Genomic DNA, 27,096 nt, shown 5'->3' with positions numbered 1-27,096 from the left:
ATATGTTTTTATAAAACACTTACCTGTTCCCACAAAAATAACATCATAGGTCTTGCCGCCGGGCGTTTTGATCTGCGCATCCACTGCAATTTGGGTGAAGCGATATCTGTGAAGGGGAAATTAGTTAGTAAAAATTAAAGGAAAGAAATTGTTTATCTTTGTCTATATTTCATTCTGCTTTTTAATTACTTTTCCCATTCGATATCATTTATATCTAATTCTTCTTCTTCTTTCATCAACGACAGCCCTAAATGCAGGAAAGAATGTCAATCCATGTTTTCTTTATTTTGCGACATTGTTTTTCAGCAGTTTTCCTGACAATGGACGTACGTCTGTCATTTCGGTTAGATGTCCATTAATAATGGACGGACGCCAAAATGGTTGCCGCTGTGTCAGGATGTGAGGGGAAAGGATGTGGCTGGTTGGCTGGACTGGTTAGTCGAGGACTTCAACAAACAACTACCATTGCAACATAACTGCCAGCATAAGATACATATATACAACGACTGCTGCAATAGCAACAAACAGTTTGTGTTTTTATGGAAAAAACATATTCCGAACAGCAACACAAGTAGATGAAATAAAAACGAAAATTTCCCTCTGATTTCACCGCAAAAACGACGCCCGTCGTCTGCCTGACCTCCCCCCCGAAACCCGCGTTGTTGCAACATTTGTGGCCTGGTCTACGTCCATTGTTGCTGTCATGCCTTCTGCCTCGATTTAAATGCAAATGCCCGGGGCAGCAGGAATGGTAGCTCCCCAAATTGCTCTACCTCCCCATTGCTCTGCTTTTTTTTTTTATTGTTAATTAACTAATCTTGTTTTCGGTTTTTCATACAAGCCATGCAGCAGCAACAATTTTCAAATTGCTCAACATTTCTGCGAATAATTTATTAAATAAACTTTTCAGGCAAGTTAAGGTTGGGGTTTTTGTGAGGTTGGTATGTCAAAAAACTGGTTTAAGCTTTTTAAAGTTCATAATTTTCATTATCATTCTGTATTCCCACTTTATAAACATATCAAAAAAATCAATAAAAAAATTTTGCATATGCAAATCAAATATTTATGCCAGTAAAAGAAGGAAAAAATATTTAAACAGGATCCGAGTACACGTCCTGCCCTGCCGGGGGTCAAAGACCAAAGTCTCGGCAATTGAAACTTGAAAAAATGTTGCCAACTTTGTGTATCGCTCCGATGAGTTCAAAGGGCGACGATGACAGCCAAGTCGGCAGACAAATGGCCAAGAGCAAGGTTGAAGGGAGGGAGTTTGGTTGTTAGTCAAAGTCTTAGAGAGTCAAGGAGACCGGTAAACCCGGGCAGTGAAAGCGATAAGAACACGTTAAGGACAATGCGATGGCTAAGGGACAGGAAGGAGATGCGATGCAGACGGGATATGGTCAGCCAGCTGGCTGAAATCGGTTGAATATGGGATGCTTCCGGTCTGCGTCAGGAAACAATTTGTAACGGAGCCCGAGTCTGGGACATTCAACTTTTGTCGAGACTCAACCGAGTCGGCTTTCAACTTTTGGTCAAACTTTCACCACCGTCCATCGTACCACCATCACTATGCAAATTATTTGCTTCTTTTAGAGATTTATTCGAGCCACGCCTCTCCACCCATCAGGCAGGGCTGGCACTTGAGGAGCGGAAATGGGCTGGCCAGAATGAAATTATTATAAATTTATGTTTCGCCCGAAAATGCCATAAATTGTGCAGAATTTTTGATTTGATTTTGTCATTTGCGTTCAATAAATCCCCAGCACCATTATACAGCCTATCATATCGTCTTGCGGCCTGTCCTTCTGGTCTCCCAACCAGATTTGATTCGAATTGGAAAACATGATAAGTGATTTTCCCCCAAACACCAGCATCGATTGATCTGGCACAAAGGCCGCTAAGCTGTGCCAAATCCGATTTGGATTAAAAGTAACCTAAGGATTGTTAAGAGACACAGCAAAAAGGGACAGTGAACTCTGGGACTTGGTGATTACAATTATGATTATTTTTTGCACTTAACTTAAATCCAAACTAATTCAAAATCAACATCCAATTGTATTTATTGACACCATACATCATTCGGTTGATGAATCTGAATTCGAAAGCCTGCTTGAGGGTGATTAAATATTGACTCGACATTAATTACGCGGCCACATCTATGACCCAGTTAATAAATTGATTTATCGTCCGACGATGATGAGGCTTAATCATGCCTTCAAAACATTAAATCACTTTTTAAGGTAGATAGATTTAAATCAAGATAAAGTCATGAAGCCCCGACAAGCTGAGGCTAAAAAATATGCTAAAGAAGCTTTTGCTCATTTTTATGACTTTCAATTGAGTGTCCCGGGGTCTTGATTAAATTCCGATGCACGCCCTCATCCTTCGGCCAGAAGCATCCGTTGCTTAAGCCCCCCAAAATGCAATGAGTCAGTTGCAACCGCGTCCCCACTTTACCCATCTTTGTGGTGTGCTCATGTGGCTCACAAAATGTTCAGGGGGGCGGGAAAAGGATGTGGATGCGGATGCGGATGCTGGAGCAGGTCCGCCGACTGCGTTGTTGCTACGTGTTCCATATTTCATTCTAATTTATTCAGTTGAGCATACATATTTTCGTTACGGGTTGCCTCCTCGGCGCATCCATGCATTTCCTTCTGGCTGGCTCGCTTCGTTTGCTTCAAACTATCGCAAAGGCAACTGCAGCTGCCCCACCACCTGAGCCCATTCAGCCACCATTCAGCCACACACATCACAGTGGTTAACGAAATGCATTTTCACAATAAGCTTTTCTACTCAATAGAGTATTCTATATTCTTGTAGTTTGGGTAAGAAGGTAATCCAAAGATTGCCTTTAGAAAGGATTTTGAAATTGTGTTTAGGTATTAAGATTGATTCTGACTTTAATTTAAGGTTTTATTTAGGTTTTTACTTCTGAAATGTGTTAAATATTATACACCATTTAATGTTTAATATGTTAAAATCAATAATTCTTGGTAGATATTGTTCCAAAATAATTAAATTTGCCCCACTGTGCGTTACTAGCTCGCCGTCGAAAGTGGTGCTCAGTGGCTCGCCCATGATTTAGCCCTCTTTAAAGTTTCACCGCTTTGCCGGCACACATCTCGGCATCTCAGAGCATTTCTCCATAATTGTGGCTCAATTACATGGAAAAGTTACCAAATTGAATTTTTAAATTCACCCTTCGGGGCCAACAAAAGTGGGCGGCAAATCGCTGGAAAATAATTTATGGCAACAAACCACCCGTTTTCTTTCCGTTTGCAGTTCAGTTCAGTTGGCTACGGTTTACGGTTATTTGCGCTGACTAACACCTTATCGAATTTCCATAAACTGCAACAGATGCTGCAACACGGCAGGAATGAACCGAACCCAATGATGGCAAATCTATGGCAGGATTTGCGTGCTAGAAACTAAGTTTCTGCCATAGTTTCAAATTTTACAAAGGCTTCTTCTATATGTATTTTATTTTTTGTAGTTTTTGAAATCCACTGCAACCTCTAAACCACTTGGTAGCCTGTGGATTTATTTACTGCTCACAGTTCTGTCATATCTCTCTCCCTCTATCTCCCAATCTCTAACCGGAAACGGAAGTGACGAAGCAACGAAGCAATAAGGACCATGTGCATAAGCTGCCCTGCTGCTCTACTCACATTGTGCTCGTCCGGACCAAAATCGGTTGACTGAAAAATGCCGGCACATTCTCGTCCATTAGCGAATGTGTTTTGATGAAGTTCAGCGTGGGATCCGGAAGACTTCTCGAATCGTTGTGACAGGAACCAGGGCGAGGGTCGGGAACCTAAAAAATATAATGAAATATGAAGGGTATATAACATTTAGGTAACAAGTTAAAGTTAAAACCGAGTTTATCTTAAAAGTTCAATGCAGACTTTTCGTTACTCCTTTCCAAAACCCCAAAAACCTTTTCAAAGCCAAAATCCAAATCGATGGCGACATGTGCAGTCATCTGCTGGAAATTGGCAAAAGCATTCGAGATGCAAATGCAAATTTTGTGCCAAACGAAGAATACATTTTTATGGCAAACCGGCCATAAGTCATAAATTTTTCCAGGCAACAGATGTGCTGGAGTGCGGTCGCAAGAAATTTGGAAATTTTTGGAAGTTTAACTTGGACTTACCTTGGCATTGTTTACCGGCAGCCAGTTGGAGTTGATGCCGCTCTGCTCCTTGAACTGGCCCTCGAACGTATCGGCAATGTCCTGTGGACAGGGAAAGGGGGGCGAAAATTTAATTTTCCATTTCAAGAAACAATTCGTTTGGGGGCAGAGAACCAAACCGAAACTCACCTGGAGGGCAAAGGCACAAACCGCTGAGCCGGGTATCGAGTTGCTGGGCGTGTTGAAGACTCCGTAGATCAGTTTCGAGCTCATCGAGCCATACTGGCCCTCCACCAGATTGCTGGCCGATTCTAAGTGCGGGAAAAACAAACAAAAAAATATAAATTATTTTTCATTTATTTGATTTAGTATTGTGTGTGCTTTAATTTAACAGTTATCTTTATTTAGGGAAATAATTTCAGTTAGATTGATGGTTCATTAAGTTTTTCTGCTGTGATTTAATGTGCTTTGTTGCTAACACAAAAATCCGAACAGTTAATTTAGTTGGAAAAACAGAAAATGCAATTTAGTTAAGTGAAAAAGCAATAATTTAAAAACTGAGATTGATAATAAATCTAAAGAAAACAATTTAATAAATATATGATTTCATAATCAATATTAACAGACTACAGATGGCTTTAAAAACGTGAAAACTTACGGATTTCGTTAAAGTAGAAAGGATAATCGCCGGGAATGGAGCAGTTGAGCCGGGACTTGAGGAAGGATGTCCAGCGGTTGCGGAAACGATGCGGGCCACCTTTGTCCCACTTGCAGACGCGGGCAACGCGCGAATAAATCGCCTGCAAAAGATAAGAATTTATATAACATTAATTCTGCCCAGCTTGAGGCTAGCCATTGAAGACCACAATCTGTGAAGCATAAATAAACTTTTGCCAAATTCTCAAATATCAGCAGTTATTTTCTCTTCAACTTGGTTTGCTTGTATTTTCATTGAATTTGCTTTTGTTGTTCCCCAAATTGATTGGAAAAGCTCCTCGTTTCGTATGTGTACAGTGAACTCACCTTGCCACAATTGATGAACTCCACAGCGGTTTCCCGAAAGAAGAAATAGACAAAGTCTCCTTGAGTAAATGAGCTCACAAAGTTCGGTGCTGTAAAAACATAAAAAAAAAGAATATATCAGTTCGGTCATATGTATAGTTTATAGTTTTTCCGGATTGTAAACATTTTTATAGCTGTCACTTTTCGCGTTTTCTCGATTTTCATGAATTTATGATAGACGCGTGTATTATATGGCATTATATTGATTTTATGGGTTCATTTGTATGCATTAGGTACTGATAAGAAGAGCGTAAAGATTGTGTTACATTTTATTGGTTTAATAAAGAAACTAAATTTTAGATGACTTCTAGCTGGAAAATTATAAACAATCTCCTCATACTGATTAAACTGATTAAACAAACAAATCTGTACTGATTCATAATTCAAAACTGCACTTAAATGTTTTTTAAATTTATTGATTTAATAGCTATACTATCTGTATCTCAGCAAATTGAGTAAATCATTTGAGAACCTTTCAAGTCATAGTCCTCATGGGCTATTTAATATAAATTATGAAGTCTGTCGCACATCTTTGGTGGTAAATGACAGTCGAACGTGCCATGTCGGTTCGGACTCAGATTCAGTTAATGGAAGCATGGAACATGGCCAAGACCCTTGAAATATGCAAAAGGCAATCGCGCGCCATCGCATCAACTGACATTCGACAGGACACCAGCATGGACAGGGGGGACGGTGTAGCTGTGGCAACCAGGACTCGCACTGCGCCATCCTGACAGGGTCCATGACATTTTCAATTACCACAAGTGGCTACAATAGCACCCAAGAAACTTACCGTTGAGACTTAGGCTATCGTACTGCTCGGTCTGCAGGGGCTCTCGGTAGATAATCGGATCGCTGCCGCTGAAATCTGCCACAGTTCCGGAATACAGTTCATTGTCTGTAAAACAAAGGGAAAAATAAACAAAATGTTCGTATATTTTAAGACCAACCTATTAGTATTAATGACTAAAAATGGTCCCATTTGGACAATAAAATGTCTGAGATAAATGTCAATTATTTGTAATTCTATTACCCAAACATATTTCCTCTACAAGTTTCTTACAAGTGCATTGTTTATGCATTAAAGAGAAGGCATCTTAGGGTATTATAAAGTATTTATCAATTGCTGTACTTGAAGAGCAAGTCAACACACATACGCCCTGTTGGCTGACTAAATGCTAGCGACAAATTCCATTAAGCTAAACGACAACATTGAGGGGCAAAAGGAAAAAAGTTTGACATGTCTTCTTGGATGGCATCGAATCCGCCTGCGGCCGCCACATTCAGAAGATAAATGAGATTTTCTTGTTTTTATTTTTTTTTTCGTTTTGATTTTTGTTTGTGCATCGAATTGGCCCGCGCTTGTCAGAGGCTTTGGCTTTGGCTTTGTCCTTGTCGAGCTACGTTAGCAATAAAATAAAGACAGCCAGTGAAATAAATATGGAAAAACAGAATCAAAGCCCGAACAATAGAAACGGAAATTCCGAGCGCCGACCGCCTATTGTCTGGCCGGAAATGGCTTTTGCAGTCTGGGCATCAAAATCTCAGCACCTCCACCTTCTATTAGAATAACTCGGCCGGATATATTCCACATATATAAATTTTCTTATCTTCACAACCGCCTTTTTTTCCTTTTTATTGTAAGCTGTATTTTCTTTTTTTATAATAAACAGATAATTGCTTTAAGAAATATATAGATTTCTTATCAACAACAAAATTTCCACTGTTTCATTCAACAATATTGCTTATGTACTCTACTTTACACTCTGGAAAAACACTTTTTAAAGTATTAATTAGTAACGTATTTTAAGTCAATATTCATAAACAAATTCTCTGCCAGTTTTGATCAGTGGAACTGTTGATAAGCTGATGATAACGTTTAGGTATAAATTGCAGTGGAAAAGCTGGTACTTTCTCAGTTTCAACAGACTCTGTGTCGAGTTCGGATTAATTAAGAGCGCAATGCGTTTCCTAGTCGTTTTTCTATTATTCGCTTTTGGTTTGCAAAACTCATTAGCAAGCCGTCAGGTAAGGAAAATATATATACGAAAATAAGTTCATTAAAACGTATCAAGGGTTGCAGGTCGAGAACGATGAACTTGCCAAAACCATCTCAGATTATATGTCAAAGATGAGGAACGATCTTACGTTGAAATTGCAAAATATGTTGGATTTTCAGGCCTATCAACTGAACCAACTAATATCGAATCATACATCTTTATCAAAAGAAAACACCACGGAAACTTTAGAGGATCAATGGAACTTGGAATGCTCCCGTCCACCACACACTACAAAAAAATGCGTACAGTTAGGGGAGAAATATTACTACGTCGACTTCCTTCATACTGCTACCTGGCTAGAAGCCGAAAGTTTTTGCCGTCACATGGGTGGACATCTGGTCAGTTTGCAGAGCGATAAGGAGTGGGAAGAGCTTAAGGCGATTTTCTTTGGGCAAGGCCGATCATTTTGGGTGGATATCACTGTTGTGAAGGAGGGAAAATACGTATCTGAAACCACTGGTAAGGAGGCTGATTACACTAATTTTTACAGATACCCGTATAATAATGGAGCATCCTGTGTTTACCTAAATAATGCGGATTTCAAAATGCAAAAAGCTTTTTGCAGCGATGAGGTCCATTTTATTTGTGAGCGATAACAACTTGTAATACATATATGTACATATGTACATATGTACAAACATTTTTCACAATAATATTGATATATATAAGTACTATTATTGTGTCCAGCCAAAAATGTCCAACTTAGGAAAAAATCTACTTCTGTTGTTAATGAAAAGGTTTATAGTATTGTTTCTTTTTTTCTTTTAAAGACAATTAATATAAGTTTTAAAAAAACTTTGTTTTGAGCTGATTGGAGAAAGCATGACTTAGAAATAAGAAGTTAAAAATGAAAAATAAAACACACCTATTATTTTGTCCATAAGTGTATGTATATGTGTGGGAATCTAGTTAACTATACGCAGCAATGGAGCAAGCTTTTTCATTTTTTTTTTGTAATAATTTGAATGTTAAAATAGTGTGTAAAACAAAATAAAAACTTAAGTAACCCATTTTACACTCTTTTATTAAGAAAAACCAGCATTTAGTCATTTAGTACCTTGAAACGAATACTGTATTGACTAACTGTAGATCATCGTATTTGCTCCTCTCGAGCACGTCTTTACTCCGTCAACTAGAGGTGGAGAAAAATCGATGCGAACATCGATGACATCGATGTTTTCGAAACATCGGCAACATCGATGTTTACCGGAGGAACATCGATGTTTTTCCTTTCTAAGGCACATTGATTGATTGGCGAATTGTAAGTACATATATAACTTAATTTAATGGCTACGCTTATAAAACGTTAGCTTAATAATACTTCTGCGATCCGGCATCTTCGTGCGAATCTGAAAGAGTTTTCAGTAAAGCTGGACAACTTATAAGTGTACGTCGCACGCGGCTATTATCGACCGTTGTCGATAAGCTCCTCTTTTTATACAAAAGCAAAGATGTAAATAATATGCAAATATACATATATAGTAGAGTTCGGAATAGTAAGTATAGTAGGAATATCACAATATCCAAAAGAACTATTATTTTCTTTGGATCATGTATGTATATATTGAAACATTGATATAAAATTTGTTTTTTTTTGTTATTATTTACAAACTAAGAATATGACAATATACCAAAGAAGTAGAACATGAATATCATGAACAGTTTTATTTTAATTTGTTTTTCTTTTCGTTTTTATTTAATAAGTGATTAATAAATTGGATATTTTTTGTTGAAAATTTGACTTTTAATTTTTAAACATTACAAATTAAAATAAAGTTCAAATACATTAAAATAATTGCACATTTTTTTTAATTTAAAACATCGATGTTTCATCGATGTTTTCGCCAAAAACATCGTAAACATCGATGTCCGTGAACATCGATGTTTCTCCACCTCTACCGTCAACTCTTATCGAACACTCTTCTTCGTTTCTTGTTTCCTCGTTGCTTCTCTCGTCGTTCGCTGATCTTCACGTCTTCGTCTTAGTAGTCTACGTCATTTCTACCTCCTTCGCCGGATGGTCACTCGTTGTCGCTTCTGTCTTCTCCTTCGTCTTACACTTCATTCGCCAGATGGTCACTCGTCGCTAGCTTTTAATATCTCTTCGTTTCTGGCATTTTGATGTCTAGGGACTTTGCATGTTATCATGCATTATTAACCATTCCCACATACACAAGTATAAAAAGTTTTTGGTTTCTTCTATCAAAACTGATTAATATTACTTTAAGAAATACAAATATTAAAGGTTTGGAGAGATCATTGTAGTTTTGATTGATGCAATGCCGCAGCCGAAAATTTATTCGTACCCCCGTGGGTTTCAAGCTGAAGGCATGATAAGGCGAGATGAGCGATGGGCGGCGGTATTGCCAATAGAATTTCATGATTATGGCCTTGGAAAGTTGAGCGGCTTTTGTGTGATTTTTGGTCGTGTTTTTTTGGGTTGGCCTACGGTGTCCTCCCATTAATCTATCAAAATTTACAACGCGCTACACTGAAAGGCGAAAATGGAAAATGGGTATTACGTGACAGGAAACCTGACAAACAGTAAAGAGGGGAACGGAAACGAGCGACTTGCTAGAGGTACATTAATTTAACAAAAAGCCACATTAAAAGCGTCGTCTGCAACAAATTAATTTTTCCCACCCACCGCCACTCTTCCACAGCCCTCTTAGAGTCCCCCGCGAAAACCATCTGATTCTCTGGCAGGCGAGTGCTTAAATTAAGAGGCTGTAAAATTCACGCTGTGAGTGAAAAGTAAAAGTGAGGGCAGTACCAAAAAAGTCCTTCGAAAGCAGGTAGGGGGGCCTGCTGAAGTAGCTGACGGGGGAGGGACAGGAGGGGCTAACGGCCAATAAAAACCAACTTTCCAAGTGGAGTTAATGGGCAAGGGATCTTAAATCAAAAACCTTAAATCTATTGTTGAATTTATGAAAAATTTTAAAGTTAAAGTATAAAATAGATCACGAAAATGTGAAATTGGGAAAATTCTTTTACTATTATTACTACCTCTTCTTTCTCTGTTTATAACTTTAAAGATTTTTTAATGTAAAGAAAACAAACTTAAATTCAAGACTACAAAGCAACATCTGCTTAGATCTATCAATCCTTAAAGGTTTTATTGCCATAAAATACATCGATAACAGTATCAATTTTTTATATTTATTGTATGTTTTATGTTTTTAGTTGATTTTAACTTGGCAGAAGCATTGAATTTAAGTTTAGGATTTTACAGTTCTCTTTTGCCTTTTAAAACAACAAAACTTTTGCTTAAATGCAAATAATTAACAATGAGAATGCAATTAGCATAGCAACCGAAGGTTGTCATTGTTGTAGTTCTTGGTTCGGGAGTACGTTTTTTGTTGGCCAAAAGCAGCTTTCTTTGGCCTTCGCTAACAAGGTGTACAATGGGAATGGGTGGACCTGCCCGTCGACCTGTCGCAACATCGACAGGACACGAAAAGTTGCAGCTGCCACCTTTTGGCCTTCGCTGTCCTGGCTGCATCTAATTGGTTTTTGTTTGTGTGTGTGTGTGTGTGTGTTCTATCCCCTGTCTCTCTTCTTTCCGTGCCTTGTCTCTGTCTCGTTCTCGTCATTGTTTCGTGCAGCGACGTTTGCTTTTATTGTTTGCTCATTATAACGCCAGTTACCTGACGACCCACTACCCACCCCAAAACCAACCGAACAGGACTCGGACTCAAAATCCGACTCAGACTGAGGCTTCTGTTAGGCAACTTTTCCGCATTGCAGCAATTGCCCGGGCTTAACTCATTTTAAATGACAATCTAGCGTGCTAAAATTATGCATATCTGCTGTCTCTATTACGCTGTTTGAGACTTTCTCGTCGCTTTTCACAAAGTCTTGCTGGGCTTGAAGAGTTTTAAAAGAGTTTTCAATGTTGCACTGACTGACTGTGGCATAAAGTTCGATAAACTCTTTAAGTGATTTAATCGATTTTCTGGGCCAGTCGAGGGAAGCGGAAAACGCTCTTTAGAGCGTCGGGAACAAGGCGTAATGAAAGTTCATCGCGTTGACTGCGGCAATTTGCATATTTTTGCATGTTTTATTATGCGGCTGGCATACACACACCTACACACACACTACACACACACTTGGGCACACGCTAATACATAAATTACACTCATTTTCAATGACAGGAACGAACAGGGGGCAGGGGACAAGGGACAGAGGGGTGCAAATAACGAGGGCACCAGCGGGAATCAAGCTGAGAGGGGGGTCAGGCAAAAGGCAAAGCTTTATTACCGGAACGTTGTGTTTTAAATATTTGATATCAAACACATAAACTCACGTCCAAATACACTTATAATTGCCTTTGTTCTCCAGACTCTTGCCATAAACATTGTTTTTTGGCCTTTGCTTAATACCTTGAATTACGTTCACTCATGCCTACGAATGTCGAGTATAAGGTCCTTAGTTAAATAGCTCACTTAGGAGTAATTACCCTCAGCCATGTACATTTTCATGATGCATATCAATGCAAACCATTGCATAGACACTTCCAGTGCAATCGTCAGCTGTTGTGTTGCAAGCCGGAAAATTGCTTAATTTAATGGAAATAGCCGGAAATCTACGGTGGCGAAAGATAACGTTCGTGTGGCAAGTACATTGCTGCATAATTTAGATGGAACTGAAGCTAATGACTCTTTATACTTAAGAATTGAAAATTAATGAAAAGAAAATTGATTTTTCAAGCCATTTAATCTATATTATTCATCTTTTGATATTGCACATATCGTATCTTCCATTCGATATCTGTTATTGTGAAGAAGCTTATCAATTAGCGTATCAATTGGGTTAATTACACCATAAGCCTGACCTACTTTCGGGTTTAGACAGCCCAATCCTAAGACCCTAGAAAAGGCACACAATCTATGAGGCAAGTCTTTAATTACGCTCGCTGGCTGAGGGCCCAATGAACACATTTTCCTTGCCATTTTTGTGTGTTATCAATTTTTGGCTGTAATTACACTTCACTTGTGCTCTGTACTCTGTACTCTTAGAGAAATGCAGACGTTGGGAAATATGGAAGAGGAGAAGGGGGACGTGTTGGTAATGGTTGAAAAGTTTTGGCAACATGTGCTCTCCCCCTCTCTCTCTCTGTAGCAGTTTCACATTTTGCTCCAATTTCATTACTCTTTTTTTTTTTGGCTTTTTTTTTGCTTCTTGGCCATCTTTGTTCGGTTGATGGCGGCGTTGTTTTTTGGGAGGATTTTGTGGAAAATTTGGCAATTAGCTTAATACGCTTTTTATTGGCGTACCGCAATTATCAGCTCTGGGTCCCCTCTTTAGCCAGAGATTTGCATTTCCAGATGCATCTGCCAGCGAATCTGGCACTGCGCTTATAAACGATCGAATTAAAAGTTAATGCCTTTCCAGTCCTTCTTTTCCCCAAATGGGTATTCAAGTAATGGTCTGGGGCCAATGTTTTCTAACTTAAGCTTGGCTTGGCCTTCTTGACAGTGATATTTGAGTGCGTTTCTGTGGCAAAGTGGCTAACAGAGATTTGGCAGCAAATGCAAATGGCAACTTGAGAACCATTCTCGATTGCTGTCCAAATTTCTTGGGATTTTTGTCTTAATTTTGTTTTACTCAATTCGATTTCCTGCTTGGGAGAAAACTAAGAAGTCCAGTTCTTGTCTAGCAAAAAGTTATTTATACATTTAAAAGCTCTTCAACTTTTATAGTTATAAAATAAATAATCACAGGACAAGCAATTATAAGAAGGATTCTGGATATTGGCCGTCGAGAGGGATTTCGAATGAGTTGCTGCCTAATTGGCAATTCAGAAAGGGAGAAAGGGGAGAGGGCAGTGCCTTCTCAAGAAAATTAAAGGGAAGGGAAATTGAAAGTGAAATCAAAAAGGACGACTCAGAAAGGATAGTGCTACACTGATGGAAGAACGACATTTCCTTTTCCCACTGCACTCAAGCCTCTCGAATGCGGGTCAATGTGTCAAAGTTTTTGAATAGGTTAATTTATAGCATGTACATATGGATATTTCATTATTGGTTTAAAGTTTAAAAATTTATATGTTTATAAAATGTCTAAATTTAACTTAAATACAATATGTAAATATAATTAAATATAATTAAACATACAGAAAATACTGAAAATTTATGAAACAAAATTGTCTAAATCTGGGCTACTCAAATTCGTCTTACGGCAGAGCATTTACTAACACAAATATAAGAAAACGTGTACATACTTAGTGACGCTTTTGCATTGGTTTGCAGCTGTGCACTGAGAAAAAAAACTGTTTGCCAATTCCACTGCGAAATAAACGCCAAAGTGTAAACAGTAGTTATAAGGAATGAATTCCAGTGTTCGAGGATGATCGAGGAAGAAACAAGAACAAAAATAGTTGGTGACGGAATAAGGAGGGAAGAGGAACACAAAAAATTGTATGTGGAGTAAGCAACGGGTTCGAGGATGGTCGAGGAAGAACAAGAACAAAATATATTGAAGTTGACAACGGGACTAGCAGAAAGAGGAAAGCGAGAAATTGTTAGTGAAATAGGAAGGAGTTCGAGGATGATCAAAGAAGAAAAAAGTACAAAATATATTGAAGTTGGTGACGGAATGAGACGGAAAGAGAAACACAAAAAATTGAAAGTGGAATACGAAAGGGGTTCGAGGATGATCCAGGAAGAACAAGAACAAAATATATTGAATTTGGCGTTGGAATAAGGTGAAAAGAGGAACACGAAAAATTGGTCGTGGAATAGAGAGGAGTCAGAGAAAGATCGACGAAGAAACAAAAACAAATTGCATAGACGGAATAAAGCAGAAAAAGGAATACGAAAAATTGTTAGTGGAATAGCGCCGCGAGCGCTCAAAGCTTAAGGAAGATCAAGTCCTTAGGCAGCCATGAATTACAAAAACAAATAAGGACTCAGAGCGGAGGCGTTAAGCACTATGTAATACACATATACACATATTACTGGATAAATATCAATAAATATATGTTTTAATGGATATGTTTTAATAGGAAATTTCTTATAGAAAAATCTTGGTCTGGTCTTCTAGATAGAAAGTTAAATAAGCAATAGAAAATACCAAATCTAAATACCAACTTCTTAAACATAATACCTTAAGGCTATAACATCTCTAGCCAGTATTGTCATTAAAAATATTTAACTTTCCCCGCCCACTTCAAGGATCTAGTGATTTGGAACCAAGAAAGATGGTCTGTCCTGTTGGCCTCATTTCCAGCAGCTAATTGTTTCTTGTAATGGTTTTTTTTGTCTTAGGCCAAGAATAGAAGAAAAACCAAGAAAAGTCCGCGCATTGTCCGCTAAAAAGGGTCACAAGCTGGTCTTGTTTGGGGCCTTTATTTTGTTTTTCGCCAACGTTTTCCTTTTTTCCATGCTTTTTCCGCCATTTGGTTTATTGTTTGGACTTTGTTTTCGAGTACATATTTTACTGCAGACGCTTTTGGCTGGCTTTTTTCAAGAGATTTTCGAGTGGCCTTTTAGGTGTGTGTGTGTGTATGTGGGTGTGTGTAAGAGAGAGTGTCCTTTTATCCTTTGCAGTTGTTAGACGCTCATTTAAACTTTTGGCTCTTAGTAGATTTCATTGTTTTTAATGAAACGGACAGTTGTTGTTTTTTGTTTTAGTTTTTTGTATCATTTTGCATTGCACCCGCACTTTGACCAGGGCCATCCCTTTTAGCCAGCTTTGGTTACCAGATAACGCGCCATTTGTTTTCTTCTGGTCATTCGCTTAAGCCAATTTAAGTTGGCTAAAATAAATTAGCTCTCCTTTGCCTTTTAACGAGCTCTGGCATCGTTGGTTCCAAGATCCAAACGACCCAAAGCATCAGCAACAAATGATGCGAAAAAATGGTCCTTAATTATTAAATAAATAAATTAAAAGCATTTTCAGGAATTGGCTGAGACTGCATTGTAGGTAAAGAGAAAAGATTTTGGGATTGTATTTCTCCCTCTCAAATATCTATTACAACCTTCTTTTCACTATCTAGTTTGAGGAAAAACATTTTATAATTAAAGAAACTTAAATCAAGGAAGTTCAGTTCGTAAAATCTATAATTGGCATTAACACTTCCTGTTTGACTCTTAAAATTTGACTACCTCACGGGAACGGTGCCCTTAAAATTGGCAAATAAATTATTCAGAATCGGAAAATTTAATCGTCGCTGGAGTTCAAAGCGGCTGTAAAGGATGAAAATGCCAACGTGGTGTGAAATTGAAGCGGTTTTTGCGATATGCAAATGCAGCTTGGATCGGTTTGGCAACGGTGTTCCCCTGGTTCCATGGTACACACACACACACACACTACACGATGTCCTGCTGCCGAGTCCTTGACATTTTTCGGTGGCGCCAATGTCCGACCTCCTGTCCTCTCTTAACCCTCCCCTTTTTTCCCCATCATTCGTCAGCATTTTAATCGCGTTTGTGCATTTGCTTGGAAAAGTCTAAAATTGAACGCAAGTGATGGCAATTTGTACGCTTCGCTGTGCCTGAGAATTTACGGACGTGCAGAGAGAAAATTCGTAGGAAACGAGAGGGGTGAGAAGAGGGTGGAGTGTGCCGAAATTAATATGCGTCGGCTTTTTGGGGAACGGGACAAACTTTTCCGGCAAGGGATTTGGACGCGCTGTTTGGCCATTTTCCCCTCTTTGTCCTCTTTGCTTTTTTTTCTTGTGTTTTTTGGCCAGCAGCAGCGTTGACTCGTGATTAATGTGGCAAATGCGCAGTTATAAATTATTTATTACTATTCTTCGCATTGTTTCCTGAGGCGTGTGCGAATTGGTAAGACATTTAAGCCATATTTTCAAGTGCCACAAAAGGTCAAAGAAGGGAGGGTTTGGAAATCTGCGTGGGCCCAGTTTAATATTCAGGGCAACGATTTTCCGCAAAGTGGGAGAGTTAACACAAAATTATTTTGTAAAATATTGACAAGAAACTTTTTGAAGGCCCAGAGAAGGGCTAGAATAATGGTATCTCTTTAAATAGATTCTGGTTAAAGTTCTGGTTATAGCTAGTACTGGACATTTTAACATGGCCCCTTAAAAGGCCAGTTTCTGAACATAATGGCCAACTGTGTCATTTCCAATTCCCATCCAAACCCTAATTCCCAATGAAAACATTTAACAAATTAAACGACAAAGCCAGCTAATACGTGTTTCCTCTTCCCATTTTCTCTGCAGAGGAACTTTTTCTTTCGTTTTTTCCTTCCCGTTTTTCTTTTCTTTTTTCGTGTATTTAATTTTTTATTGGGAAAGTTTTGTACTCTCTGGCCGATCTGAATGGGTGACACTGTCAGCGATTGAAATTTATTTCGCATGCACTTTTTAAATCGAACAAAAATAGATTCCTTCCGCCATATTGAAACACCAGGAAAGGCGAACAGGATAAGGCGGTTGGCGGGCTGGTTGGGTTGGCTGCGCCTGGCTATATGTCGTATATATTGGTGGAAAAAGCAATTGAAAACTTCATCATGGTTACAACAATATTTTTACAACGAAATTGGCACAAAAATGTGTCCACGAACTTTTTGCGCAAAGCGTTAGAAAACTGCGGCCAAAATACGGGACAGAGGGAGAGCGGCTATGAAATGGTCAGGACAGGAATAAGGAGGAGGAGGAGCGGGAACTGAGGGGAAAACTTTTGTGCCAGTTACCGACCACGCCCACGTCAACCCATGACATCAACGCCCTGTCACGAATAAAAACTGAATTGATAACATTTTTCAGCTTGTTCTGGTTTTTTCGGCGACTTTTTTCTTTCTATTTTTTTTTTTGTATTTTTTGAGTTGAAACTTTTCTAGACTCGCTGCCATTGTTGTTGTTATTTAGTGCACCACCCATGATGGGGTTTTTTTTTTTTGGGCTGCCTCTGTCCCGGGCAATTTGTAATCTAAACAACATGGCCCGGCTAACCGTTCCCCCAAAAAACATCCATGTCGCCTATCCTTAAATCCTGGCAAGGCGAACCCCGGCGAAACTGACAGCCAGCAAATGACTAAAGACGCAGCTCGCTGGGTTAGCTGGGCTATATGTAAAAATGTCGATTTAATATTAGCACCATGAAGGGAAATCAAAGTGGAATAAGAACAAAGTAGAGGGCCCAGGGAAAACGATGGCAAAAAAGTGGTTAACGAGAGGGGTTAAGGCTTGTTAATACCTCGGTTTTAGGGAAACTATAAGAGCGGTGAGATAAGTTGTTATTAAACATTAACTAAGATAGTGAAATAAGAGCCAAAAAAATGTTCATGAATTTCCCTTAAAAAGTATTAATCAGGAACTAATTTGAAGCTAACTGGAAAATTGTTTAGATTTTCCCATATGGGATATCAATCTTTGAAGAAAGCTATGTACTTTCTCCCTACTCTAAACTCAAGCCATACACAAAACCTATATACCCTTTAGCAAGATGAAGAGTAATGGAAGCATAAATGGCTGCAAGCAATAAAGAAAATGGCGGCTGACAACAGCTTCAGGTTTGGCTGCTTCTTTTTTGGCCAGGATGTGGCAGCTTGTTGATGATAAACTCTTATGACCCACATTGGCGGGGGGTGTTGCGGGGGATCACGGCCAACACGGGGGTCACGAGCGTGGAAAAGTGGGCAAGTTGCCAGCACACACACACACACGCACACATACTAACATTGATTCACACATATGGGCCACACACACAAGGATGGCAGCTGCATCCGGCGGAAGTTTGTGGCAACACTTGGTGCCCTCTCATGCCGATGGACCAACAACAACAACAACACACTCTCTCACACACACACTTTCAAGTTAGTTATAAACGTTTATCGATATTATCTATTCCCGAGCCACTCTCCCTCGCGCTTGGCAAAGTTTCCGCTGGCTGCAGACAATGAAATGCAAACAAATCACTGCGCGAAAACTTCAACAACATGGCGGCAAAGAATGTCGATTTATGGGTGCCAAGTGGAAATATTATCAAAACTATGACTTTGCCAGAGGCAGAGAATGTGGGTGGTTGGAGGTGGAGATGGCTTGGCTTGGCCACCCACAGCTGCAGTCGCCAAATGCTCTTGTTTATTGGTTGAGTTTCTGGGTTATGCAAGGGGTGAAAAATAAAAATGAATTCTACATGCAACGCAGGAGAACTTCTGAAATTTGCAACTAAGAAGTCGAAATATTGGAAGTAAGTGTAGAACATTGGGTCTGCTATCACACTAACAACAATATCTATCCAACTTAACGCTCTTTTCGCTATTTAAATAAATTCCCTGATGGTATTTTCAACGATTTTCCTTTCACAACCCACCGACCCACTTAGCACACCTGCCAAGGGCCATAAATTTCAATCAAATATCGAGTACGAAGAAAATTTCGAAAATCTTTTATCAGTTATGCAGAGTGGAGAAATATATTTCGCACATAATTTGCAGTTGTCTGCCCATTCGGCAGCCGAACAATAATACTAAAAATTTATCATCCCAGCCCATTCACGAAGTCAAAACTGAACCTGAAAAAAAAGAGAAATGTATAGGTATGGGTAACGCACAGGCATTGCATGATGAATGACAATTTTTAACCGATTTATATGGCAGAGGAGCACAGCGATGAGTCTACTTCCAGTCACATTCCCAGCATTTTTCTCTCTTATTGGGAATGGCGATAACAGGCAGAGGAAAATGGACAATTCGCATACAAAATGCGAATGTACAATAAATTATTCGGATGGCGTAACAAAACAGGAAAAAAAAAATATAGCGAAGAAGTCACAAAATAAAAAAGCAAATAGCTACAAAAGAGAACAAGAGAATTCGTTGGCCAACGTGGCGTATGAGTGTTTTTTCAACTACTTTTCTCGACTTCAAAATAATACAATTTGGGTGAATTGCTGTTGGAATATATAATCGGTAGACAATTATTTAAAATTGTATTTCTAGAGGTGGAGGATACCTTATAGCTGCTATATAACCATATCACTCATACGCAATGTTGCCTTTAAACAGCTTTTGTCTTTAAAATATCATTTTTAACATATAATATCCAGTAACCTTATAGCCTAAACAATTTTCACATTTTAATCCATTTAATTTATAGGTAAATTTCTAACTTACCAGCCAGCACAGAGGTGGAGTTGTGACGGGGATCGTAGGGGCAAACCGCCTGTCCATTCTTTGTGGCCTCCAGCGTGTAGTTGCTGTCGCTGATGATGTACGTGTTGCACATGGGCCGGAACGAGTTGGTGCCGCAAACGAAAAGTCGACCCGGCGATGGCACCACCATGATGCGAATGTAGTTCTGACAGGCCTCCTGTAAAGGGTTTGTTAAATTTGAGAAATATTTAGCATGGATGACCTGCGATGATAATCTTAACTTATGAAAGTAAAACTAAAGTATTTTTAACTAAATATATTTAATAAATATATATTATAGAAAGATTATCTGATATATTTTTGTTTTTAAAGATTAAATAAGTTTTAAGTTGTAAATAATTTACCAGTTCTACTACCTAAGTTCTTTTTTGATCTTGCCCCTGTATTTTATAAATCTATTCATTGACCCAAAAAGGTTAACAAAGTCAATGGAACGACTACCACTCTCTCTCTCCCATATCCATCTCCATCTGCTTTGCATAAATGTTTCGCAAATTGTAATATTAAATGCGTAACAAAAGCACTTTGAAAACAAACAACGACGCGGGCCAGAGGCGGGGGCTGTGCACCTGCAACTCAATAAATATTAAAAGGCAAATGCGCAACTTGTTCCCATTTAGAAGAGAGAGAGTCACAGCGAACTTTTCCCCATAGTTGTTGTGGAAAATTGTTGGCTGACATTTCCGGCGCCATCACTACCATTCCTGTGTGTGTGTGTGTGTGTGTCACCATTACAGCCGGAAGTGTTTGCACTCTGACATGACAAATCATTTGAAATACTCGCAGGCAGCAGTTTCCATTCAACGAGCACACCTTTCATCCGTCTCTGGCAGTTCCTGTGTTCGTTGAAATATTTAAATATTTGGTTTGCTTGTTAATAATGCGCCTGGCATTTAGTTGCATTTATAACCAAAGTGAGAAAGATTTTACTTTAACATACGCTTAACCCTAATTACTGTATGAAATATTTGCTTTCCTTCAATTTAAAGGCAATTAATGGTCAGACTTTTCGCACCAATAAATATATTAATTGAAGTAACATGGCACAGGTAATTAAAGTTTGATTGGTCTAAGTTTTAAATTAAATCGAAGTCATTGAGAAATTCAAATTGAGATTAAGAATTTAAACTGCCCTTTCCCCTGCCTTGAGTGCCTTTTCCATTTAATTTAGTTTATTGTCAAGAAATATTCAACATGTTCTGGCCATGTTTTGTGTGGCTAAAATGTAAGGACATAAATTAAAATAAATTAACAAAACAATTACACAAAGTCTGAGGGTTGGTGGGGTGTGGTTGTAGTTTTCATTATTTCCCTTGTAATTAACACGCATATCAGACATAGACGGACAATGTTTAGAATGCAATTAACTGTGAAATTTATTAATTTGCTTTCGCAACATTGCGGCAGCCATTGGCTATTTGCTGTTTGGTTAATAAATAATTCTTCATTTCAGTTCAAAAAAACATGTTCCCCCACCTTCTACTACCTACAAACAACAATTATTCAGATTTTAACCACAATTTTTGTGAAGTTTTAAGTGTGAAATTCAAAAAATTATTATTGATTTTGGTTCTAAAATGTAAAATTTGTGACTGAGAGATGATTTTCAGGGGTTGAAATTCTGTGTTTGCCCTCTGGCTGTCCTGTCAGTCATATTTCATGTTCAAAAATTACAAAGTGAAATGATTTTTAAGGCTTGAAATTCTCCTTCATTCTTCGGCTTGTCGTGTTTTAGCATCATTAACGAAATTGTTGCCTACCTTGAGGCGTTCCATTTTTGGCAGCAGTCAAAAATATTCTCTGGCTTTTGCCTTTCAAAGTTTTCTTTCCATTGACAATGAACAATGAAAGTTTTTCATGACCAGACCTTTGGTCCTTTCACTGACTTGCCCCTGTCAAATAAGACTTTATCTTTAACAAAGTTTCATTTTTCGTTCAACTTTAAGCGAAACATTCAAACGGTTGTATTAAAACTAATCATGATTTAAAGGTTTAACGAAGACATGTCCCAATTAGCTTGAAAATCATCGGAAAAAGTTGCTTGAACGAGCTGTGTGAAAAGAGGGATTGAGCCAGGTTAAACCGAAAGGTATTCAGAAAACACTCTTCTCCATGGATCCGGGCGCAGACAAAGAAGATGGCCAAAGTGTTGGCCAACCCCGCATAATTTCAACAGCATTTTCCAATCGAACAATGGGCTGCTTGCAATCCAGTCTCTCATTCTGTGCAAAAGCCATTTGCAAACCAAATCGAACGTTTAATGAGGAAACAAGAGAAGACCGAATGCCAATGTGAGTGATGCTGAAAGGCTTTTCTGATGATTAAGTTCATAGTTCTACTTAATGAGGATAACAACCATCTTGATATGATTATATTACAAGGAGTTTTATATGGGAAAGACTACATGTTTAAGTTCTTGAATCAAAATGGAAAATGATAGCATAAAAGTGGATTAAATTTCTGCTCACTGAATAAACTTAACTGCCTTTAAATACACAAATTGGAAAACCAAAAACTTTGATTTATTTGCTGTCCTTGTTTTCCCTTCACTCAGTAACTTAAACAAAAAAATATTTGTCTTTTATGTTGTTCCGATTTTCAATCGATGGCCGCTTTTGAATATTTTATAAATCACCCATGGATGGACTGAATTTTTATATGATGACTGTTCATTTTCACCCTAGAGTCACAGTTTTAATCAAATTTTCACGAATAAATCAATTAATTAAACATTTTACACCTCACTGAAGGGCAAACTGGGCAAAGGACAAAGGTTAACATATAAAACTAAGGGTTACCCAAAGGGTATATGACTTTAACTCAAACGGAGTTCGCCAAAGCCAACTTTATTCCGATTTTCTGATTAACTTTTTCTAGCGTGTCTAGAAACTATGCCTTAAATGCATTCTGCATTATAAAAAAGATTGCAGGCTTTTGTGTCGTTGGTCCTTTTGCCTGATTATCAACTTGATTAACTTGACGTTTTCGCATCCAAATTAGTGGCCAAAATGCCGGTTAATTAAAATTGTAAATTTTGAACTTTTCTTTTCGTTTCTCCCTGTTAGCCAGACGACGCCGAACAATTGCAATTTATTTTTAGAGGTAAAAACCTTTTGTGGGAAATGGCATTGCCGCACGCCATGGCTAGAACTCCGAAGAAACTTTGCTTGCTTTTCTTACCTTTTTCTTTTTTTTGTTTTTCTGATGCCATAAATAACGCGACCCACTCCCTATGCTATGCAGACATATATAGTAGTGACCCTCTTCTAGCCCCCTGACAAGCAAATTGAGTTCAACAAATTACACCTGCTAATGTTCTGGGGCTTGCCTTATTTTTGTAGCTCCTGCTGGCCTGGCTGGCCAACAAGTGTTGGCTAATTACGTGAGCAAAAAGCCAAAACTTGAAGTGCACTTGGGCATGCACAAAAAGGTCGGAGGAAATGCTCAAAGGGCAGATGGAATTTGGGTTGGAAAATGATTTGAAAGTTCGTGATTCGTATTATAAATTAACTTAATTATAGAACTTAAGTAGGTTTCCATTATAAAAATTAACAAGATGTTAGCTTAAGAAAGCTCATTCTAAAAATATTCAAGTTGTTGATTTTTTTGATAGATTTTTAATTTGGAAGTTAAAAGTTGCCTTCAGAATGTCATTGGCATAGCCTTAATTATTTCTAATAAATATTTAAAAACCTTAAAACAGTGACTGACTTTACAAGCTTATTACTTATTTAAGCCACTTAAACTTACACTTTATTCCCCTTTTATAGAGAGTGTTTTAGGAAAACTATTTGGCCTAGTTGAACGGAAACGGATGGCGAAACGAAAAAGCCCAGAAACAAAGACAATTTGAAAGCCAAAATATTTGGCATTTCGATTAGGGTAAAAAGTTTGCTTTCAGGCTTTGATTTGCTTCTCCTCTTCTTGACTCAATTTACCCCGATCACCATGCTCCAATGGCATTTTCTTAATAGGTCAACTGCAGTGGTGAAGAGTTTTCAATAAATTTCCCTGATTTCTTAGCCGCAAAAAAGAAAAACTGAGAACAAAAAGTTGCATAAATCAATTTTCTTCTTGTATGTCGTAGTTTTCTTCCTCTTCTTCTTCATAGTTTTTCTCCATGTTTTTAGCGCGAAGAACAAAAAAAAAAAAGTTAAGATAGATGGCGAGAAACAGAGAAACACTTTATTGCCTTGTTTTTGCATTTCTCTGGCAAACGGAAGCAACAGCCAAAGTTGAAATCGAAATGGAAATAGGAATGGAAATGGAAATTGCAAGGCCATTAGGCCAAAAGTGCTAGAAAAGTTTACAAACAACAAAAGGCAGCAAATGAAATAAAATGTGTTCTTTGGTTTACTAAGTGACACGAAAATATTATTTCAGGTGTCAGCGATTTTCCATGCATCATGGATTTTGTAAAAGGAAAAACTAAACTTTGTGTTCTCTTTTTTGTTAAGTTTTCTGGGAAATTAGTAAATTTTGTGAAATAAAATGGCCTGAGAGTGATTTTTGTTTAGTTTTAAGATGAGTTTTTAATAAAACAAAGGTTATTGCTGTCTTGGTAACTTATAAAATTGTGAATATAAACCTATTGAAAGTTTTTCTTAGGCATTAAAAGGTCTTTTTTTTGGTGTTCTAATTTAAATTTATGAAATAAAAGGGCATTTTTTTTAAACTTTCGTAAAAAGAGAAAACTTAAACTTTAAAAACCTATTTTTTTTTTTAAATATTTTTTTTTTTTTTTTTTTAAAAATTTTTTTTTTTTTTTGTAAAGGGAAAACTAAACTTTAAGTTCCTTTTTGTTTAGCTGTGTTGGAAAGTATTTAAATTTATTAAATAAAATAACCAGAAAATAAGTTTTATTTAGTTTTCAAGTTAGATGGTTGCTGTTTTACTTTCTCAACTTACTATTATTGCTTTCTCAGCTGGCTTATCAGTTGCAAAAGTAAACTTTTTGTGCAAACTTAAAAGGCTAAACTTAAGGTAAAAATATTGATTGATTTTGTAGAGATTCTGAATTTTGAAAAAGGAAAACTAACTTTGAGAAGGTTTTCACAGTTTTAACAGCTCATAGATCTCTAAACATAGAAACAAAAGTCTCAACTTATATAAAATTAAATTCTTTCAATTTTTAAGACACTTAGTTTTTGCTTCAAAGTCTTTCAGTTAATGCCTTACTGCCAACCTTTAAACTTAACATAAAAATTAGACTTAATATTGTTAAAATGTTAACTTTTTTTCCCAAAAATCAAAAACCCAAAACCCCAAATGAAGTTTCCAAATTAAATGCCATTCTCAACTCACCTCATCCTTGCCCTTGACGAGACACATTTTGGTATCATCCTCCGGCGACGTCCAAACCAAGCGCTGCTGCTCGACGAGATCATGTATGCTTAAATTAAAAACCGTATTTCTGCAAAAAAACAAAACAAAAGACATGAAAATGAGAACCAGGCCAAGATATGGTCTACAAAGAATAGAAATGAAGGGAATTTGCCCACAGATAGAAATTTGTGTGGTTTTCGTTTTATCAGCCTTATCAATTTGTGGCTGAGTAAGAGGCTAGAGGGTAGGATGACCTACGCCTGGTGGTTACGAAGAATTAATTAAAAAATTAATTAAAATTCATTTGGCCTTTTCGGGGAAGAGCGCGGCCGGCCAATGGCAATCAACACGCAGCCTGTGACCGACCAGGACCACAAAAAGCCTCTGGTCTATGTTTTGTTTTCCTTTTAACCTTTTGCCCTCCTGCTGTCCTCTCTCTCGAATGTGATATTTGTGCAGAAATTCCAAAATTCTCGTTAATAAAATTTTACACACCCACACAGACATGGACAGATGTGGTGTTACGTACATGCAAGTGCGACCCACAAAATGAAGTGGTGCAAGGATGGGCGTGTCACATCCCAAAATGCCATGAGCTGGGTTGGTGGAATTTCATAAAATCAACTCATTGATTATTGAAACCACAAATACGTGTGAGTAAGAGTGCACATGTGTGTGTGTGTGTGTAGCACACCTTGGTGTGGGTGCACTTTGGTCATACACTTTATGACTCCAATATACGGGAATCAGGCATCGCCAACCAACCCAAAATGTCCCCCCAAAAACCTGCATAAACGACAGCCTTATCGAAACTTTTCAAATTTGCCTGGTTTTTCATGGTTTTTCCTTGTTTTTCTGTTTCTGTTTTTGTTGTTGTTGTGTTTCGTTCTGAATGCAGCAAAAAGAGCGGAAAATTTTAAATAAATACATAGATATGCATAGTGGCGAGTGGGTTCGCATACAGATGGCCAAATTGAGTGAGGCTTCTAGTTAAGAAAGCAAATGGAATCTCTCTAACTATCAAATATGTTTGCTTTCTATTTATTTTTGTGAAATAAATGCATTGCTTTTTAAATGAGAGTTTCCAGAGTTTCGGTTCCATTTTAGGGAGCAGGAAAAATCAATATGAAAGTATCAGTATTAGTGCTTAGTTTTTGGGGTATTAATATAATATTTGATCAGTTTCCATCAGCGAAAAATGTCCAGTTGCACTTTTCAAATACCGAACTGAGATTGCAGGACAGTATTTTCCCGGGAACAGGACACAGCCTTTGTTTGGCAATTATGCAGCGCGTTTTAATTATGACAACGACAAAAGGCAACTTCAAACGAACGTGCACCATCAGCAGCATCGCAGGGACAGCAGCAAAATCATGCTGCAGCTGCACTCTCTGGCCAACCCTCGACTGTGTCCTGTCACCGCCTGCTGTTTTCCAGGATATACGTGCACATATATATAGAGCCAGATATACGCGTAGGTAAGGTACACATAAAATGCGCTGAACCAAATTAGCATATAAAGGGGACAGTCGCCGTAATGGCTTGCAACTGGGCTAGAAAGCCAGGTGGAAAGGCTCAAATGTTGCCGATGGGTTAAGGGAAAAGAGGAAAGCTGGGATGAAAGGTAAACTGTGGATACGCTGCTTGAGAGTATTAGGTAAAGCTGAGAAACTAAAATGTAAAGTTTATGTAAAATATTTAAAAAAAAGCTAATACTTTTTTTTCTTGAGAATAATAAAAAGAATTGACTTTTCTTCTGAGCAAAACTATAAACCAAATAACTTACTTTTCTTGGAACCAATCAAACATTTTTACAAAACTTTTCTCATTCCGGAAAATAAACTCAAAATCTAAACCTAACTGTCTAAATATCTGTTTTAAATGAATATTTAGGAATAATATTGTAAGAAATATATATAAAATTTAAACTATTTTTAAACCTTTTTTGACATTATTTTAAATAAATAATAATAATAAGAACTGTTCCTAGCCATTTGGTTCATAAATATGCGCATAAAAGTATGCTATAGTTTTATAAATGTCTTAGATTTTTATTTTGTGTTTAGAATTCAACATTTTAGCTTAAAGTGACTAAATTTTAGTATTTTTAAGAGCTTTTATATGACTTAAATTTCAATGCATTAAAATACCAATAAATCCTCACCAAACAACAGCATTACAGTAAAAATGTTTACCAAACTTTGTTCAATTCCAAATTGAATTCAGCCTATAAAAAAGTACAAAATCCAATCGCTAAAAGATAAACTTTAAATTGCAAACTGAATGATATTATTGGATTACTTGGATATGGGGTGTATCAAACTATATTTAACTACCATTATTGGGATAAAATACATTTCGATTGACTGCCTTGAAAGCGGCTTACAGAAAACCCAG

At 37.6% G+C, this 27,096-nt stretch overlaps 2 protein-coding genes across 3 annotated transcripts in view; one reads left to right on the top strand and one right to left on the bottom strand.

The window, feature by feature from the left end:
* Nucleotides 1-27,096, bottom strand: part of LOC108110645 (semaphorin-1A) — a 113,950-nt gene that overhangs the window by 8,303 nt on the left and 78,551 nt on the right. The window contains 9 exon segments of the mRNA XM_017219747.2: nt 24-106; nt 3,666-3,811; nt 4,151-4,231; nt 4,319-4,440; nt 4,788-4,929; nt 5,153-5,241; nt 5,985-6,089; nt 19,336-19,531; nt 24,679-24,787. Coding sequence (XP_017075236.2) covers nt 24-106; nt 3,666-3,811; nt 4,151-4,231; nt 4,319-4,440; nt 4,788-4,929; nt 5,153-5,241; nt 5,985-6,089; nt 19,336-19,531; nt 24,679-24,787 — 1,073 coding nt within the window.
* LOC108110646 (C-type lectin 37Db-like) lies at nt 7,090-8,134 on the top strand. 2 transcript variants are annotated; one of them, XM_017219751.2, is made up of 2 exons: nt 7,090-7,219; nt 7,371-8,134. In XM_017219751.2, exons 1-2 carry the CDS (start codon nt 7,154-7,156, stop codon nt 7,845-7,847), a joined length of 543 nt encoding a protein of 180 aa, XP_017075240.2. In that variant the 5' UTR covers nt 7,090-7,153; the 3' UTR covers nt 7,848-8,134. The 2 variants fall into 2 exon arrangements, with proteins under 2 accessions (XP_017075240.2, XP_017075239.2); XM_017219750.2 differs by having other exon boundaries at nt 7,098-7,219; nt 7,275-8,134.

The sequence above is a fragment of the Drosophila eugracilis genome, unplaced genomic scaffold (genome assembly GCF_018153835.1).
Source record: "Drosophila eugracilis isolate 14026-0451.02 unplaced genomic scaffold, ASM1815383v1 contig_353, whole genome shotgun sequence".
Classification (NCBI taxonomy): domain Eukaryota; kingdom Metazoa; phylum Arthropoda; class Insecta; order Diptera; family Drosophilidae; genus Drosophila; species Drosophila eugracilis.
Note: the sequence above shows the minus strand (reverse complement) of the source record. Positions and strands in the feature narration are given on the sequence as shown.

What these genes read in the sequence shown, in the direction of transcription:
- LOC108110646 (XM_017219750.2), top strand. Translation starts at nt 7,154, where the DNA reads ATGCGTTTCCTAGTCGTTTTTCTATTATTCGCTTTTGGTTTGCAAAAC. An exon ending in ACTCATTAGCAAGCCGTCAG is followed by an intron (nt 7,220 to 7,274) that starts GTAAGGAAAATA and finishes CAAGGGTTGCAG; the next exon opens with GTCGAGAACGATGAACTTGC.